The following is a 14,905-nucleotide window of genomic DNA, read 5'->3' as shown; positions in this document are numbered from 1 at the left end:
CGCAAAATATAAACAAAAGTCAATAAAGTGAATCAAATATTAACATATCAGATCCAGTCGGGAATCAAGACAGACTCAGTGATGGAAAAAGGCTTCGGTCTCACAATAAACATTAAAAAAAACAAGATCCTAGCGAACATTACGTGTTGCCATTCATCCATAAAGTGCATCACGTGACCTTTTCCAGGCCGGGTTTGAGACCATTCAACATCAGCTGCGTCTATTTATACACTTTATCAACTCATATTCTGAGAGTGACAACAACAGCTTGTCGGCACGGACCACCACGTGTGAAACCTCGGCTTCTCCAGTGGTGTTTAGGTCTAAAAATATGGCTTTTTGTGGAGAATTTGTTTATCTACTGAACAGTCTTGAAGCAGACACAGAGCCAAAAAGGCTGAACCAGTACGATGTTTTTCCACCTCAACTTCAAGGGCCATGATTTCTGAAAACCAAGACAAGGAAGTGTAACGTCCTCTTTCTTTCTGAAATGTGTAGATCTCAGGTCAGAGCTACAGGATTTTTCAAGGTAATTTAGCACCGCAATGATACAGGGGTGTGTGTGTGTGTGTGTGTCCTCTTAATGCCCTTCTGGACTGAAATTGAGGTTCATTGAAAAGTAAATGAATGGGCTTAAAGGGCACATTTCACCCAAATGACACACTTTCTTTAAGGGGTATCTCACCCTATTGGAATTTTGAATGCCATTAAAAACAACGAGGTCAGTGGATTATCTTGATGAAACAGAATAAAGTTGCAGTCGAGTTTTACAAATGTCATTTAAAATACTTCGCGCACAAGGAGCAACATTTGATTCCCCTAAATTTGATCAAGATATTGGCAGAAATCATAGAGGTGGACATCTTCAAATCTTCAGCAGATAACAAAATAAAACTGCAGGGCTGCACACCTGTAACGCGGGGTGTACACGCCTGCAAGAGATGAGTAGAAATGTCTTATCTTTTAACAAATTTGGTAAACTGATCCTTTAATTACACCTGCGACACCAACCTTAGCAGACCGTTGAGACATCTAAACAAGTCCAGGTCCAGTCTCCACTCTTTTAACAGGAGAGGTCTGCTGTTTATATTCATGCAGTGAATTCAAGTTGGCATAATCAAGGTCTTGAAGCGGCATATGTTGACGGGGGCCGTTACATTCCTCGGCTCTCTCTCTGGACACGGTATGTTTCAGATTGTCCCTCACAGGACGCGGTTCACCACGAATCACACATGACACTAAAAACGAGCGGGAACGCATGTTTGGATGAAAACTGAAGTTTCTCAACAAAGGACGTCTGTCTACGATGATGGCAGTCAATGGCAGTACGAAGCAATGACAAACGGAAAGTTACCGATCCTCTGTGATACCCATCTGGTTACCGAGTGCTCATCCTGAGTCTGACTTTGTATTTACTTCTACAGCCACAGGGGGGCGCTGTTCCTCTGGTTGCAGAAGGGGGGGCTCTTGTCACTAATAAGGAGCCATAAGGCGATGCAGAAACTGATGAGATGATGGTTCAGGTTTTCTGTAGATTGTCACACTTGTGAAAGTCATCGAAGCACTAGTGTGAGTCTTCAACTTGTCTCTCTCTTTTTTTTTTTTTTGGTCAAGAGGCCAAACTTTGGCTTTGTGAGCGCAGGACCGAATCGATCCAATCTGGCGCAGCAGGAAATTCAAAAGTGAACTGAGGGCCGAGTCTGAGGTTGTCAAAGTCTTCTGTAGGTTCCAGATAAAACATCCCCATAACCCGTTGAGTAGTGAAACAGATAGTTTCAATGTAAAACCATTCCCTCTTAACTATACACAGATGTTCAAGAGATGATGCATCAAATCCAACGTCAAGACTGGAAGGTGAAACAGCGTCTTCCGTCTGGAGGGTGGAAAACTGAAATGCGATGATGTCGTTCAAAACGACTGAAAAAAAAACAAGAGATGGGTGCGGAGTACTAATCCAGCTTAAAAAACATTGTTGGAAGTAGTGAAGCAGTGGAGGATGAAAGAGGAGGTTTGTCATTCGTGTTCCAGCTTCTTGTGGTACAGCTGAGTGACCTGGATGACCGGAGGAGAGACGCCGAGCGTCGGCCCGCACCAACAGGCGGAGGATCTCACCGGCTCGACCTCGCACCGTCCACTGGAGAGAGGGAAGTCACAGCAGAGGAAACACACTCAGCATTTGACTCAAATTAAATGGAATATGAGAAGTTTTAAGACTCAGACAACATGAAGGCCGACAGACCGAGAGGATCCGGGAGGAAATGTAGAGGGCAGACACTCCAATCGCTCAATTTGAGAATGAAGCTATTAATGCTACAACACCACAGTTAAAAGGTCCACCGAGAACACAGAGGACCACGGCTTTTCTCTCCGACTCTTCCATCTGTTCCTGCATCACTGACCACAGAGAAACGTGTCGGGGCCTTTTACTACTGGTCTGCATCCTCAAATATAACATATAGCACACAAAATATTGTAAGAGTTTGCGATTTAAAAAGTTCAGAGACGGCTCTTGTTGTGATCAAACGAAGCTCAGCACGGAAACGTGCACAGAGGAGGAGGAGGAAGCTCTGCCATTGGTGAAGAAGTACTCCCGAGTTACATCCCTTGACCAACATCAGCGCCTGACCTGCACACGTTTTTGTGACCCCCGTTTTGCACGTTTGCGATTTCACCGTCGACATGAGCAGACGGAAAAATCTAATTTTGTGTCAAGACTCCGGAAGTCGGCAACAAAGAGTCTTGAAACGCTTCAGAAAGCCAATGAAGCAACTCGGCGGAACGAAGTGCTTCAGGTCAGGAGCAACCTGCTGGTTTTCGTTGCCATTTGTGGGGTTGTGCACCGTGAATTTGTCCCCCAGGTACAAACTGTCAACACAGAGTTCTCCTGTGACTTTCTGAGGGGAAACGTTTGGTACAATTAACCTGAAAACATGTCTGCTCATTCAACACAGTTGTACTGTTCCCCAAACATGTGTCGGGTCCACAGTGAAACCTCAAACGCGAGTGCGTTTGTATGTGCGGTTGCGCTTCCTTTTTTTTTGTTGTTTAACCTATTTGATTTTCCTCCTTTGTTTCAAGCCCAGCGTATTGAAGTGTTTGCTGCAGTGTTTCATGTTGACCCGATGAAGCCACGAGCTGAAACGCATCGGTCAAACAAGAAAGTTGTTCCACGCGCTGCAAGTACCGCTGAGGAAAATCTCAAATGTGCACGAACCAGCGGCCACAAAAACGTGTCCAACTTGGGAGCCTATATTGATCAAGCTACGTAACGTGGGAGTATTTATTCACAGACATTAAAGCTCCGCTGCTGCACAACAAGAACCGTCTCCAAACGTTCTGACTGCGCCTCGCACACAGCACCAGGAATCCACGTTATTTGTGAGCAGCTGAGATCTGAGCCCGACTCTGCATAATCAGAAGTGATTGATACGACAGATGGAGAGAGGAAGAAAGAGAAACCTGAAGTCCAACAACCTACGATGTCCACATAAGTGAGCTCACATCACCAGCGGGAGGAGAGGCGCTGACAGCATGTGTTAGTCATACATGAAGCAGGGATGCAAGTGTTACAGCCAAAAGCTTCACAGAAACACGCAGTCCAACAAACACACAGCTGAGGGCAAATCATTTTCAGGTTTACATCATTCAAAGAGCGGAAACAACCGGAGGGTCTGTAATGTTACTGCAGTCAACACATTTAAATTGTAGCATGCAACAGTGCTGATAAATAAAAGTTGTCAATTTGACTCTCTGTTTATTGGCCATCTCGGTGAAGGAACTTTCCTGAAAGTGAACTCACCCCAGCTTCAATTAACATCCGGACCGCAAGCACTTAAAAGATAGGTTGGGTTTTTTTGGCAAGTAAATCCTAACACAGTACCAACATGTAAAATGTGCAGGCAGAACAAACACAACAATCAACTGCACATTTAACTTCAGAGTAATGTATTACGACAGACTTGAAAACAATCTGAACCGATCCTTTAACACCCCGACGCCACAAAACAAGGACACCTTTATCGTACAGGTCATGATGGGATGCGTGTTACTGTGAAGAAGAAGATGAAAGGACCAGAGGGTTTAGCCTGCTGAGATGGAGTTTGAAGTACCTCACATGTTATGGGCTCTTTTTTCAGATTGGGGCAGCACTGCTGTGAAATATGAGGGTTAAAAAAAAACACAAGAAGTGAGGTGAAAATGTGTAGAAAACAAAACAAACTAAAGGGTTTGACTGTGAGGAGCATAATGACATTGACAATCACCTTTACTTTTGAAATAATAAATATCTAATTAATTACTACTACCAGTGATTTATTACAAAAATAAAACAATCAGAGACTGATTTATTTACTCAGACAAGCACTTCAGTCTAAACGTATGGCTCTGATGAGGGCCTGAATTGCATTAATTGAAACTCCGGGTTGAGCTGTCCCCGAATAAAGATTCTCCTGGTTGAATAATATTTGTATAGTACATGAAACCAGGAGTTGATTATTCCTCATACATTTATATCAATTTAATGATTCAAATGCATATATATTTTTGGGGCATCAAAAAAATGTTCAAGTTCTGGGTGTGACAAAGAATGTAAGAAGTAACTTTGTTAAAACTGTGATACACTACAGAAAAAGACAAAACTGTAATTATGAGCTTTTAAAATGTAACTTGTACAAGAGCGCACACGAAGCCAGACGCCTTTTAAAGGAACTCTACGAAAGCAGTGATGATTCTGAATGTGTGGAAACAACCAGCGATTAGACTGAACTTCTTATTTCAACATAGGAACTAGCGACTACAGTGCTTTAGTTTAGTTCAATTTAATATTATTCTATTTTTATATAAGTTGTATATAATGTGCATTTAAATTAATTTACCTCTATTTTATATTCTGTAATTTATTGCTTTGCCCTGTACATGCTACTGTCACACCAACATTTCCCATTGTGGGATTAATAAAGTACCTATTTCTCTACAGTGATGACCGGAGGGTGATAAAAGGACCTGCAGCATGCGTATCTAATAAATCTATCGAACCAGATCCAGGGCGCCATCTGTCTTGACTCTGCTCTTGCTTTCAGCTTTTACTGTCTAGAACAACTTTGCATTGATGTAGCCGCACCGTCGTAATGAAACATTAACGGGTTTTTATTTCTGTTTATGGGGTGTGTGACATTTGAATTTAAACTTTGGCTTCTCTGGACACTTTACGACTGACGAGTCAGTAACCTAATCACTGCTGTCAGCATGTGCTTCACAGCGGCTACAACTCCTGCTGTCAATGTCATTCTCCCACTGGACCACCTCCCTACAGGGAAAACCTGAACAAAGCTTTCTGTGTGTTATTTATACCGTTTTTAACAAGTCCTAGTTGGAGTCTTGTTCTTTCTTAGACTAATGTAAACTTTGTTGACCTTTTCTCACCGGCTATCACTTTGTTCAGACTGCAGGAAGATCCGATTTTTCTCTCATATCAGCTCTTTAGGGACAGACTGTCCGCAACTGACCAGATCAGATTTGGTGTGTCCAGACTGATCCAGACATCTCCAACCTGTCTGCAGGGGTTGCTGTGGTAACGACGTACGCGCAGCTACGCTGGTGGCGCAGCTTTCCAACTCGGAAGCTGTCGGCACAGAAGTGGCAGCAGACAGTTTATTTCCGCATCTTTCTGTGGACTGTTGTCGTCGTCGTCCTCCACAGCGCTCTGCCGGCGGCCGCGTAGATTCTGTTCACTCTTGTCTCTCTAGAAATGACGTTGTCTGAGCCAGCAGAGCGTCCGGACTGAGACGCATCTGTAGAAATGTGATTGGAATCACATTTTTACAGCACCTCCAAATGTGGTTTGGATCCAGATTGCGAAAATCGTAGTTCATGTGTTTTTTTTTGCTGTTCAGACTTTCAAAAATCAATCTGGATATGATAAAAAAAATCTGATCTGGGCTGGCGGTCTGAACAAAGCCTTCGTGGAATACTTCAGGCCAGCTCTACTTTGAGTTATACGTTTCTTGATATTAGAACGCCAGAAAATCCAGCAAATACATCAAAATACTGGAATAATCACCAATATTAGAGCCTCAGTGAACACACATTGTTCACCACCCACTTTATGGCCAGATACATTTCAAAGTTCCTCCAGCATTTGATCCTATTTTTGGAATTGCAGGTTTGAACATGCTGTTCATCTGGAACCTTTCTGCGTGTCAGATCCTTAATGAAAAGTTTTTACATGTAGTGGAGTAAGTTTCCATTGTGGTATTTATGCTTTTGCTGAAAGACTTTTCACACTATGGGGAGAAATGCATTTAAAACGTGTGCTCCACGAGTCTTGTTGCTGTATGAAATCAATACTTAATAATTGAATTAGGTGGTAGAGGCCAGCCCGCACTGTTCAGGACCTTTCAATCAAGTTCACCGCCGTAGATCGTCAATCAGTCACTTAAGAGAAATCCATGTCTGTAGAGGAGACGGGCCTTTTTTACCCTCCTGTTCTGTCACACGGCTGAAACCAAGCGGCAAACAACAGTGATGTCACCCGTCGGTTTGTGAACGGCTGTGATGAAGCCTCGAGTTCGGATACTGGCCGTCACCATCTTGCGAGCGGTTTGGAGACGGTTGTGACCATATTAGGACCAGCTGGGGAGGAGCGAGCGCGGGATCTGACTCGATCTGACTGGAAACCCGACGATACTAAGTCGCACCCAGCGATAGTAGAAACCTGACTGCAGCACAGGACTGTCAATCAAACAGACACGCCCCCAAAAACATCTTTTTGAAGCTTTTTTTCTAATTAATGACGGATTATTTTCAGATGGACCGCCAGAAAGTAGGAGGGACTTTAACTGTTAAAAACTTGATAACTTGTGGAAAAAGAAGTTGAATGGGAGTCTGTGGAGCCGGAGGTTGTTTTTTTTTTAAGGTACAACTGCATCAGCCTCTTTATTCAGACCTGGAAGCTACGAACACATTTATATTCAGTCTGTGGCTGAAACATCCGCAGGCAGCCTGTTAACTCAACCTTACTATTATATTACTTACTATATAGACTGAATTGAATTGAATTAACCTGACGGGTGGAACGAAGGCCTCAGTGCATAAATGCTCCTTAAGGTGATAAATGTTCAGCATTCAGTCTTCCATCCCTGAGCTACTTTTTAAAAGCATTAGAAAATTAACTGTGGGTTCAAACCAAGAGTGGTTAAAGATGTAGTGAGATTTACTGGGGAGTGTTAAATTAATTACTTTAATTCATATTGATTTGATTAAACGTGTTGTTTGTGTGTGTTGCCGCTGCCTACGACTTACTTCCTTATTGTGACAAGCTTCGGTGTGTGTGTGAGTGTGTGTGTGTGTGTGTGTGTTACCCCGTGTCGGCAGGCATGTCCTGGTCGGCCTCTATAGCGGACGACTGCACGTCTGCATCAGCGCTGCTCTCGCTGCCCTGAGCTGAGAGACCACACGGAGACTCGGGACTCGCAGCTTCACTACTGAGACACGGACACACAGACAATACACAATCAGATGGACTTAGTTCCACCTTCAATGTTGTTCATGATAATGCAGTTAAGGAGCACATGCTGTGAACAACATGTGACCTGTATCTGTGTCCTGAATGTGTTTATCTACCCTCATTGGTACATCTTGTACTTACTGTGTGTGTGTGTGTGTGTGTGTGTGTGTGTGTGTGTCTACTGACTTGACATGCTTCTCCAGCTGCAGGATGGCCTGCTCCCTCTCCTCCAGCCTCCTCTTCAGGGAAGTGATCTCCTTCTGCTTCTCCTGCAGCTCCTTCTGGAGGCGGTAGTTGCTCTCCTCCAGAGTCTCACAGAACGCCTGGACGGACAGACGGAGAACATTTAAACCCAAAATTACATTTTTAATGGTTTCTATGCCGTGTGTGTGTGCGTATGTGTGTGTGTGCGTGTGTGCATGCGTGGTGCCAGTTGCTGAGTCTGACAGGCAGTCGAGGAGGAGAGCAGACTCACGACATGCAGGCGAGCATCTCCTTTGGTTGCGTGTTATTTAAATACCGGTAATAAGCCTGCTGATTTTAGTTGACAGGCAACAGAGGAGAAGACGAGGACGAGACTAGTAGATGCAAAAGCCTTCAACGGGCAAACACGAAGACAAACTGTACTTTCATCTCAAGTCATTTTCTAAATCCGTTTTAAACATACATACATAGGTTTACAGTGTCAGATAAAGTAGGCTGTTTTACGAGGGCAGCTGTAGGCGACAGGGCAACTGGACAAACGTATTGTCTGGTGTGATGAGAGTCTGTCTCCATCGTACATTCAGCGGCGGGGCGCATTTGAAAAGGTTAATGGTCAATTTTATAATACGCTGTGGATCCTTATCCTGTTACAGAAGCTGTCATCAACTGTCTGCATGACATTTGCATCCAGAGTTTTCCTGACGTGAACTCCCATCCAGCCCCTCTGTCCAGACAGCTTCCTGTTCCACCTGCTGCCGCACGACCACACAGCAGAATATTTCCCGACAGTTGGCAGCAGGTATCCAAATGTTGCTTTGCAGATTTTAGACGTAGATTTCGTGATGAGGTGAAGTTTCCCTCTGATGACTCGTCCATGTAGATCCTGTTTGTGCACCCGTCTGCTGCCCTCTTGCAGGGTCATATGGGGGTTTTCTGTGTTGCCTTTCTGCCCAGCATTTTTCTTCCACTGCTGCCCTTAACAACAATTTCTTACTGACAGTTAAGGCAGCAGAAACTGCAAGTGAGAAGATATTTTTTTTTTATAGCCTTCACTGCTTCGTAAGGAATCAGTCAGCTTCATTTTGAACCTTCAGTCAGCTGCTTGGAAAAGCTCTCAGGTGTTGAGATTTAGCAAAAGGTATGAAGAGTCCACATTTATCAGGATTTAGAGTTTCTGATGACATTTCTAAAAAGTCCTAACAAGTCACTGACGACCTAATGAGTTAATGAAACTCTGAGACTTTTCAAGTCTGCTCAACATATGTATGTTCCTGCAACTTACCAACGTGCAAAGTGAATATATAATGTTGAGCTCGTATCTCAGCATGTTACCACATCAGAGGAACATTATGACAACATCTGTAAGACTGTGTTGCATCACCCACATGCGGACATGCGTGTCCCCGTGAGGTTAACAAATCAAACTGGTTTGTAGTTCCACAGGAAACTCTTAACATTGGAAGGAAATATTGGGTTCCACGGTTTTAGTTCCAGAAATCATCAAAATACATCATTTGTTTTTCATGCATTGCATATTTGCACACTTACCCTGCTCTCCTCCAGACTATCAAAAGGCCCTGGAGGGTCATCGAGACACAGAAACTCTCTCACTGCCAGGCTGTCAACGAGAACAAAGGATGTAACATAAGAGTGTGAGCGTGTATGTGAGAGATTGTTGTTTTGAACGGACCAGCGTGCTCAGTTCAAAAATGAAAAAATACTTCATTAACTTTATAAAATAGCCCGACGCTGCTATCAGTAATCTATGTGGAGATAAATATGCATTCTGTGTAACACCGATCCAACCAAACACAAAATAAAGAGTTAGGAAAACAACTGTGTCTGCACTGATGTCTCAGCATGACACAACACACGGGTCAGTGACTGTATTTCTAACATGGTGTCACACACCAGTTGGAAATGTCCTTGTGTGCGACCAGGTTTTGCAAAAACGCCTGAAGTCCCAACAGCCTGTCCTCCAGGAAGTCACTGTCGTAGTTATCTTTGAACCACCGCTTGGGAGGCAGCGAGAGGCGGAAGCCTGGAAACATCTCCTTCAGCTGGACAGAAAACACACACACACACACACACACACACACACACACACACACACACACACACACACACACACACACACACACACACACACACACACACACACACACACGGGAGTGAGTATCACATGATCGCCCCTGCATACACCTACAGCAGTTAATAAAACAATACATGTCAGCGCTCAAGCCAACGTAATGATTTGATCAAAGAGATTTGTGTGGACGTAATGGGATAAACAGTAGTGTACACACACACACACACACACACACACACACACACACACACACACACACACACACACACACACACACACACCTCCTCCAATCCACATCCCTGATTAAATAACCACAATGTAGAGGTTTCACAATTAAAAACTACCTCCACATTTAATATAAATGTTAATTATAATGTTTTTATTTTTTCATTTCTTCTGTAAATTAAAACATAACTTGATATTTTGAATTACACATCATGTATATTTGGCTAAATAAAAGAGTGATAATTTGTTTTAAGAGGAAACGTGGAAAAACAGTCTCCTCTTTTGACTTAACTGGAATTCTTTATTAAATCTACTCATGTGTTCGTTTGTACTGTGGCTTAATAAACCTGCCACCCTGCAGCCAAGTACAACCACACTTGATGCATTTTTTTTGTGGCATTACAAAAATTTGAGTTTCTCAAAATGTGGATAAATGGTTATTATATTAAAACATTGACACATTTTGATATAAAAAAAAAAAAATGTCTTCAATTTGAGTACAAAACTGCATAACGTGACACAATACTGATCAAGTAATTGTGTTGTCACATGCAACAATAGATCTGGTAAAGGCTGCAGAAAACTGCACTGATACGACCGTCTCCTCACAAACGGTTCCTACAGCCATGTGAGTCCAGAACAAAAAAAAAAAAACGCTGCATCTGTTGCCAGACCTTCCTTTAACCCCGGCCTCATCCTGAATGACTGAATATAACAGGATTAAATATTCTTCACATGTAAAACCAGACAGCTTCTAAAATTTCACCTGTGACCCCACAGCGTCTCAGCGGGTTGGAGGGCAAGTTTCATAGGAACACTTGTGGAGTGATGTTTATGATACCTGGAACACATTTTGGGACTCTTTTGAAAACACAAATAGGAGACATGTGCTTTATACTGGGATGTGCTAAGAAGTTTTTTTTATAGACGTTGGGATACTTTTTTTTGAAACCCTTGATCTTCAAGGAACGAGGACGCCAGTCGGCTTCCTTTACGTAATTCAGCCATTTTTAGTTAAAGTTGCTGCATGTATTTAAAGAGAAATATTCCCAAATGCTTCTCTTACATCAATTCACTGACCCGTTTGCCTCCTTTTTGACAGACGTCAGCTGTTCAGTGTCCTGTGATGACTGCCTCAAAGTTAACCATGCCGACCTCCATCTATCTCTGCCATCAATCCGTCTTCACTTTAAAAATGTTTGTAATCAGCACTAGGAGTCCATTTTCTTATCAAGAAGTGAACGTGTGTGTGTGTGTGTGTGTGTGTGTGTGTGTGTGTGTGTGTGTGTGTGTGTGTGTGTGTGTGTGTGTGTGTGTGTGTGTGTGTGTGTGCGTCACACCTTCTTGTTTTCATACTTGGTAGCCGGAGCCATTGGCATGACCCGAGAGTGAAGCGATGTTGGGTGAGGTCCACGCTACAACACAAATGCTGTGGAGGCGGTGCTGTGTGTTACAAACTTAATCAAGTGGTGACAGGGTTCGGTTCTCTGCTGACCCGTCTCAAAAAAACTGTGTTCGGCTTCTCTCACAGCTGGCGAGCTCTCCTAAATAACTTCACTGCTTCTTGTAATATTTTTAAGACAATTAGACGGAGAAAAATCATCGAAAGATTTGCGCCAAATTGCTGAAGTTAATAAAATAAATAGTGAAATGTGTGATGAATGAGACTTCTACAAACACAAACAGCATGATCCACGGAAATGGAGGAAAAGAAGCGCATGCTTCCTCTGTCTTCTCTCCTTTCAATGTAAGGTGATCTCAGCTCCTGTGTTTTCATTCATTTCGCTTTGGATTAATGTGTCTGTATCACTTTTAATAGTTTTAATCAATCATCATTTTTTTCAGGTTTTTACCCCCACATACAATATTGTCAAAGGGCTTAATTTTGTCTCCCTCTTTAATCTACGACCAAACTATCCTTCCCGAAACCGCCAGAGAGTCGTCCTGCTCGTTGGCTCAGGCCTGTTGGGCTGTTTGGGAACAGAAGGCTTCATTGTGCGCCGCTAATCACTTCCACAGAGCACTCAAAAACAACAGAAAGCACGCTGAAAGCAAAAGCGTTGATGGACGAAACCAGTTTCTGCAAACATGGAAGGGACGGACGGTTACAGAAGGAGGTTTCACACAGACAAACACATCCGGACACACCTTGTCGTTGAGTCTGGAGAAGTCTGTGTACCTTCTGAACACAACCCAGCTCTCATCTGGAGTCTTCTTCACCAGGACCTTGTAGACCTGCAGCAGAGAAAACAAACTGAAAGACTGCAGAGGTAGATACATGTTGCACTTTTTAACAGGTGGACTTGTGAGAAATTGTTCTAATATACACAAAATACAAAATGCTTACAACGAAAAATCACACAAAACAACCCGATAAAGACTGAACTGAGGAGCATCTATGTATTTAAATGTAATTTTCTACTATCATCATTCAAATATTTTGTTACAAATGCACTGTCTGGCATACAAATGATCCCCAAACATTGGTAAACAAAGCTCATAGTGAAGCTACAGCGCTTTAGGTGCTGTGAAAAAACACTTGTGTGCCGCTCCCAATTATAATGGTGAGAAAACCCTGATGGAGCGACTTCATTGTTCACTCACATATTGTAATACACTGTAAATGTAACGGACTTCTGTCCTGTTGTTTCCCACATTTTACCCCAATTATACCCAAAATTCAGCTCCTATAAGGGAGTGAAGTGAACTTCTTCCTCTGGAAGTGTAGAAAGACTTGTCTCCTCCTGTTTTATCAAGTGTTTGTAGGATCTAAATGATGACGAGTCTGTGTGCTGAATAAATGTTGACACTAGAGTTTCAGTTTCTATGAAGGCCTCTCCCATTATGCTTGTTCTGTTTAGTGCATAGAGACTTGATAATGGAGCACTTAAGCTGAAATGAGCACATTGATTCGAGGATATTAACAAATGCTCTGGGTTCATACCGTGAACTTGGCTCTCTCCTCCATGACCTCATACCCCAGTAAAGTGGGGGTGATGGGCCTCTCCTCCACTTGCTGGCTCCCAACAGGATCCGATATGGAGCGAGGGCAGCTCGAGTACTCCACCGAGGTTTCCAGCGTCCCGTTGACCCGGGCCAGCGTCACGGAGCTCTGGAGGGGCGGCGGTGTACGGCTGCGGCCGGCTCTGTCCGAGCATCGGGACTGACTCCGCGAACCTGAGCATCCTCTTCCGTGGTCCTCGCCGGGGACCTTGGTGACGGGGGAGGAAGAGTCCGAGCTGCTGGAGACGCTCCCAAGTGATGAAGCTCGCTGTGGCCGTCTCGGCTTGTTGCTACCGCCTGACAAGGCTCGGTCCATGGGCACGGCGACAGGCACAAAGGGTGATGCCATCCTGAGTTGCGTGCTCCCGCCCCGCCACCGCAGTCGTCAGTAAAGCTTTTCACACCGATGTGTGATGATGAAGTCTGGTCGCGATGCTCCGCCCGCGGGGCTGACGATGCCTTTGAAGACCCTTTGCAAAAAAAAAAAAAGGATCAGAAGAGTTCGGTGTAAGATTGTATTTGGGAAGATTTAAATTGCAAACATCTTCCAAAACTTGCACAAATGTGGCCCTGTGTGTCAACACACATTACCCTGAAGTCAGTGTACCAGACTGGAAGGGCACATCAATTATTGACTTGAGCCACATGTCATTCATAATTTATGATATCTTCTTTTTTTTTTTTTAATATATTTTATATAAAATTCATTATGGGAAAAAGCCTGTAAAAGATGTGCAGATAATCAGTGTGTCGTTGGATCAGCTGCATGAGGAAAGAGCCTTAAGAAAGAGCCTCGATGCTTCGGGTTGAGATAAAGGAGGAAGAAGCTGCATGATGGTGAAGACAGATGTCTTCTGCAGCTGGTTAAACATGACGAAGGAGCTGGGATCCAACGTGTCTCGCATTATTATCCAGCTTCGCACTTTAACTCTCGTTTTTAAAGTCAGGTGACTAAAAACCGCAGCGAGCCTTTGATGGGTTCAATTAGCAGCCGAGCTAACGTGACTGCGGCAGGACGAACTCCATTAACAAAACGTGGCAATTAAGTTAATGCGACGCTCCCATGCGTTTCTATTTATGGACAGTCGGCAGCTACAATGACAAAAGACTTTAGAGCACAAAGGTAATATAACATATAAAATACCGCTGCTTTGCCTGATGTTATATTCTCACTGCTACAGCTAACGCTGACGCTAACTAGTCTCAGTTAATTACTATTCACATCAACCCAAACAAAGTCAACTAACTCTAATTTTTTATTAAAGTCAGACCTGCTTATGATAATAGTCTCAAGCCGAATTGGGCGGACATTCCCAATACGTCATTAAAAGTCTTTATTTATCTTCTTTGAAGCATTTTGCCGATCATTTATGAGCCAACGCTTTAACCGACAGATTTCTGACCGGGGTTTGGTGTGTCCGCCGTCCCGCTGAAAGAGGCTATCGCCTTACGTTCACGTTAGCTGAGCGAGCTACCGCGGACAGCGTGGACGAAGCTCGGGACGGCGCGGAGTGAAAACGACTTTGGCTTACCGTGGGAGTGCAAAATATCCTTCCCCACCGGAAAATGATGTTCCTATACACATAAAACCCAACGTGTGCTTGTCCCGGTGTTGTTTATCCGCTGTCCTGTCTCCTCCTGTGTCCTCTTCATGTTCGCAGACCGCAGCAGTAACTGAAGGTGACCGCACGAGGGCGCTGCGACACCCATAATATTATTACATTACATTTAATTCAGCAGCGTGAAAAAGAAAGAAGTTTGAAGTGGTTATCAGTGCGTGCCAACGCCGGTGACAGCACATATTGGCCCTGAATCATGTGCAGAGTTAGTTCTTTGTCATCTTATATTGTTTACAGTCTGATGTAATATCGACAGGCCCG

At 43.6% G+C, this 14,905-nt stretch overlaps 1 protein-coding gene across 5 annotated transcripts; it reads right to left on the bottom strand.

Moving 5' to 3' along the window:
- Nucleotides 1–1,876: 1,876 nt before the first annotated feature.
- On the bottom strand, nucleotides 1,877–14,685 carry snx16 (sorting nexin 16). Of its 5 annotated transcripts, none has more exons than XM_069697996.1 (9): nucleotides 14,558–14,685; nucleotides 12,967–13,495; nucleotides 12,171–12,257; nucleotides 9,620–9,768; nucleotides 9,257–9,326; nucleotides 7,691–7,827; nucleotides 7,359–7,481; nucleotides 4,115–4,151; nucleotides 2,048–2,134 (listed from the first exon to the last, which is right to left on the bottom strand). In XM_069697996.1, exons 2-8 carry the CDS (start codon nucleotides 13,372–13,374, stop codon nucleotides 4,133–4,135), a joined length of 993 nt encoding a protein of 330 aa, XP_069554097.1. In that variant the 5' UTR covers nucleotides 13,375–13,495; nucleotides 14,558–14,685; the 3' UTR covers nucleotides 2,048–2,134; nucleotides 4,115–4,132. The 5 variants fall into 5 exon arrangements, with proteins under 5 accessions (XP_069554095.1, XP_069554097.1, XP_069554099.1 ...); XM_069697998.1 differs by having other exon boundaries at nucleotides 4,115–4,148; XM_069697995.1 differs by having other exon boundaries at nucleotides 2,051–2,134; nucleotides 4,110–4,151.
- Nucleotides 14,686–14,905: the final 220 nt, after the last annotated feature.

This window comes from Brachyistius frenatus, unplaced genomic scaffold (assembly GCF_029030835.1).
Source record: "Brachyistius frenatus isolate BFR_SWC_R1_liver_20210118 unplaced genomic scaffold, ASM2903083v1 Contig_25, whole genome shotgun sequence".
NCBI lineage: Eukaryota > Metazoa > Chordata > Actinopteri > Embiotocidae > Brachyistius > Brachyistius frenatus.
Note: the sequence above shows the minus strand (reverse complement) of the source record. Positions and strands in the feature narration are given on the sequence as shown.

Bases quoted from the DNA above. Each gene is read 5' to 3' on its own strand.
- snx16 (XM_069697994.1), bottom strand. From the start codon at position 13,374: ATGGCATCACCCTTTGTGCCTGTCGCCGTGCCCATGGACCGAGCCTTG. The intron at 9,769-12,170 runs GTGTGTCCGGAT...TTTTCTGTCCAG, and splicing joins TCTCCAGACTCAACGACAAG to CTGAAGGAGATGTTTCCAGG. The intron at 7,482-7,690 runs GTCAGTAGACAC...TCCGTGTCTCAG, and splicing joins CAGCTGGAGAAGCATGTCAA to TAGTGAAGCTGCGAGTCCCG.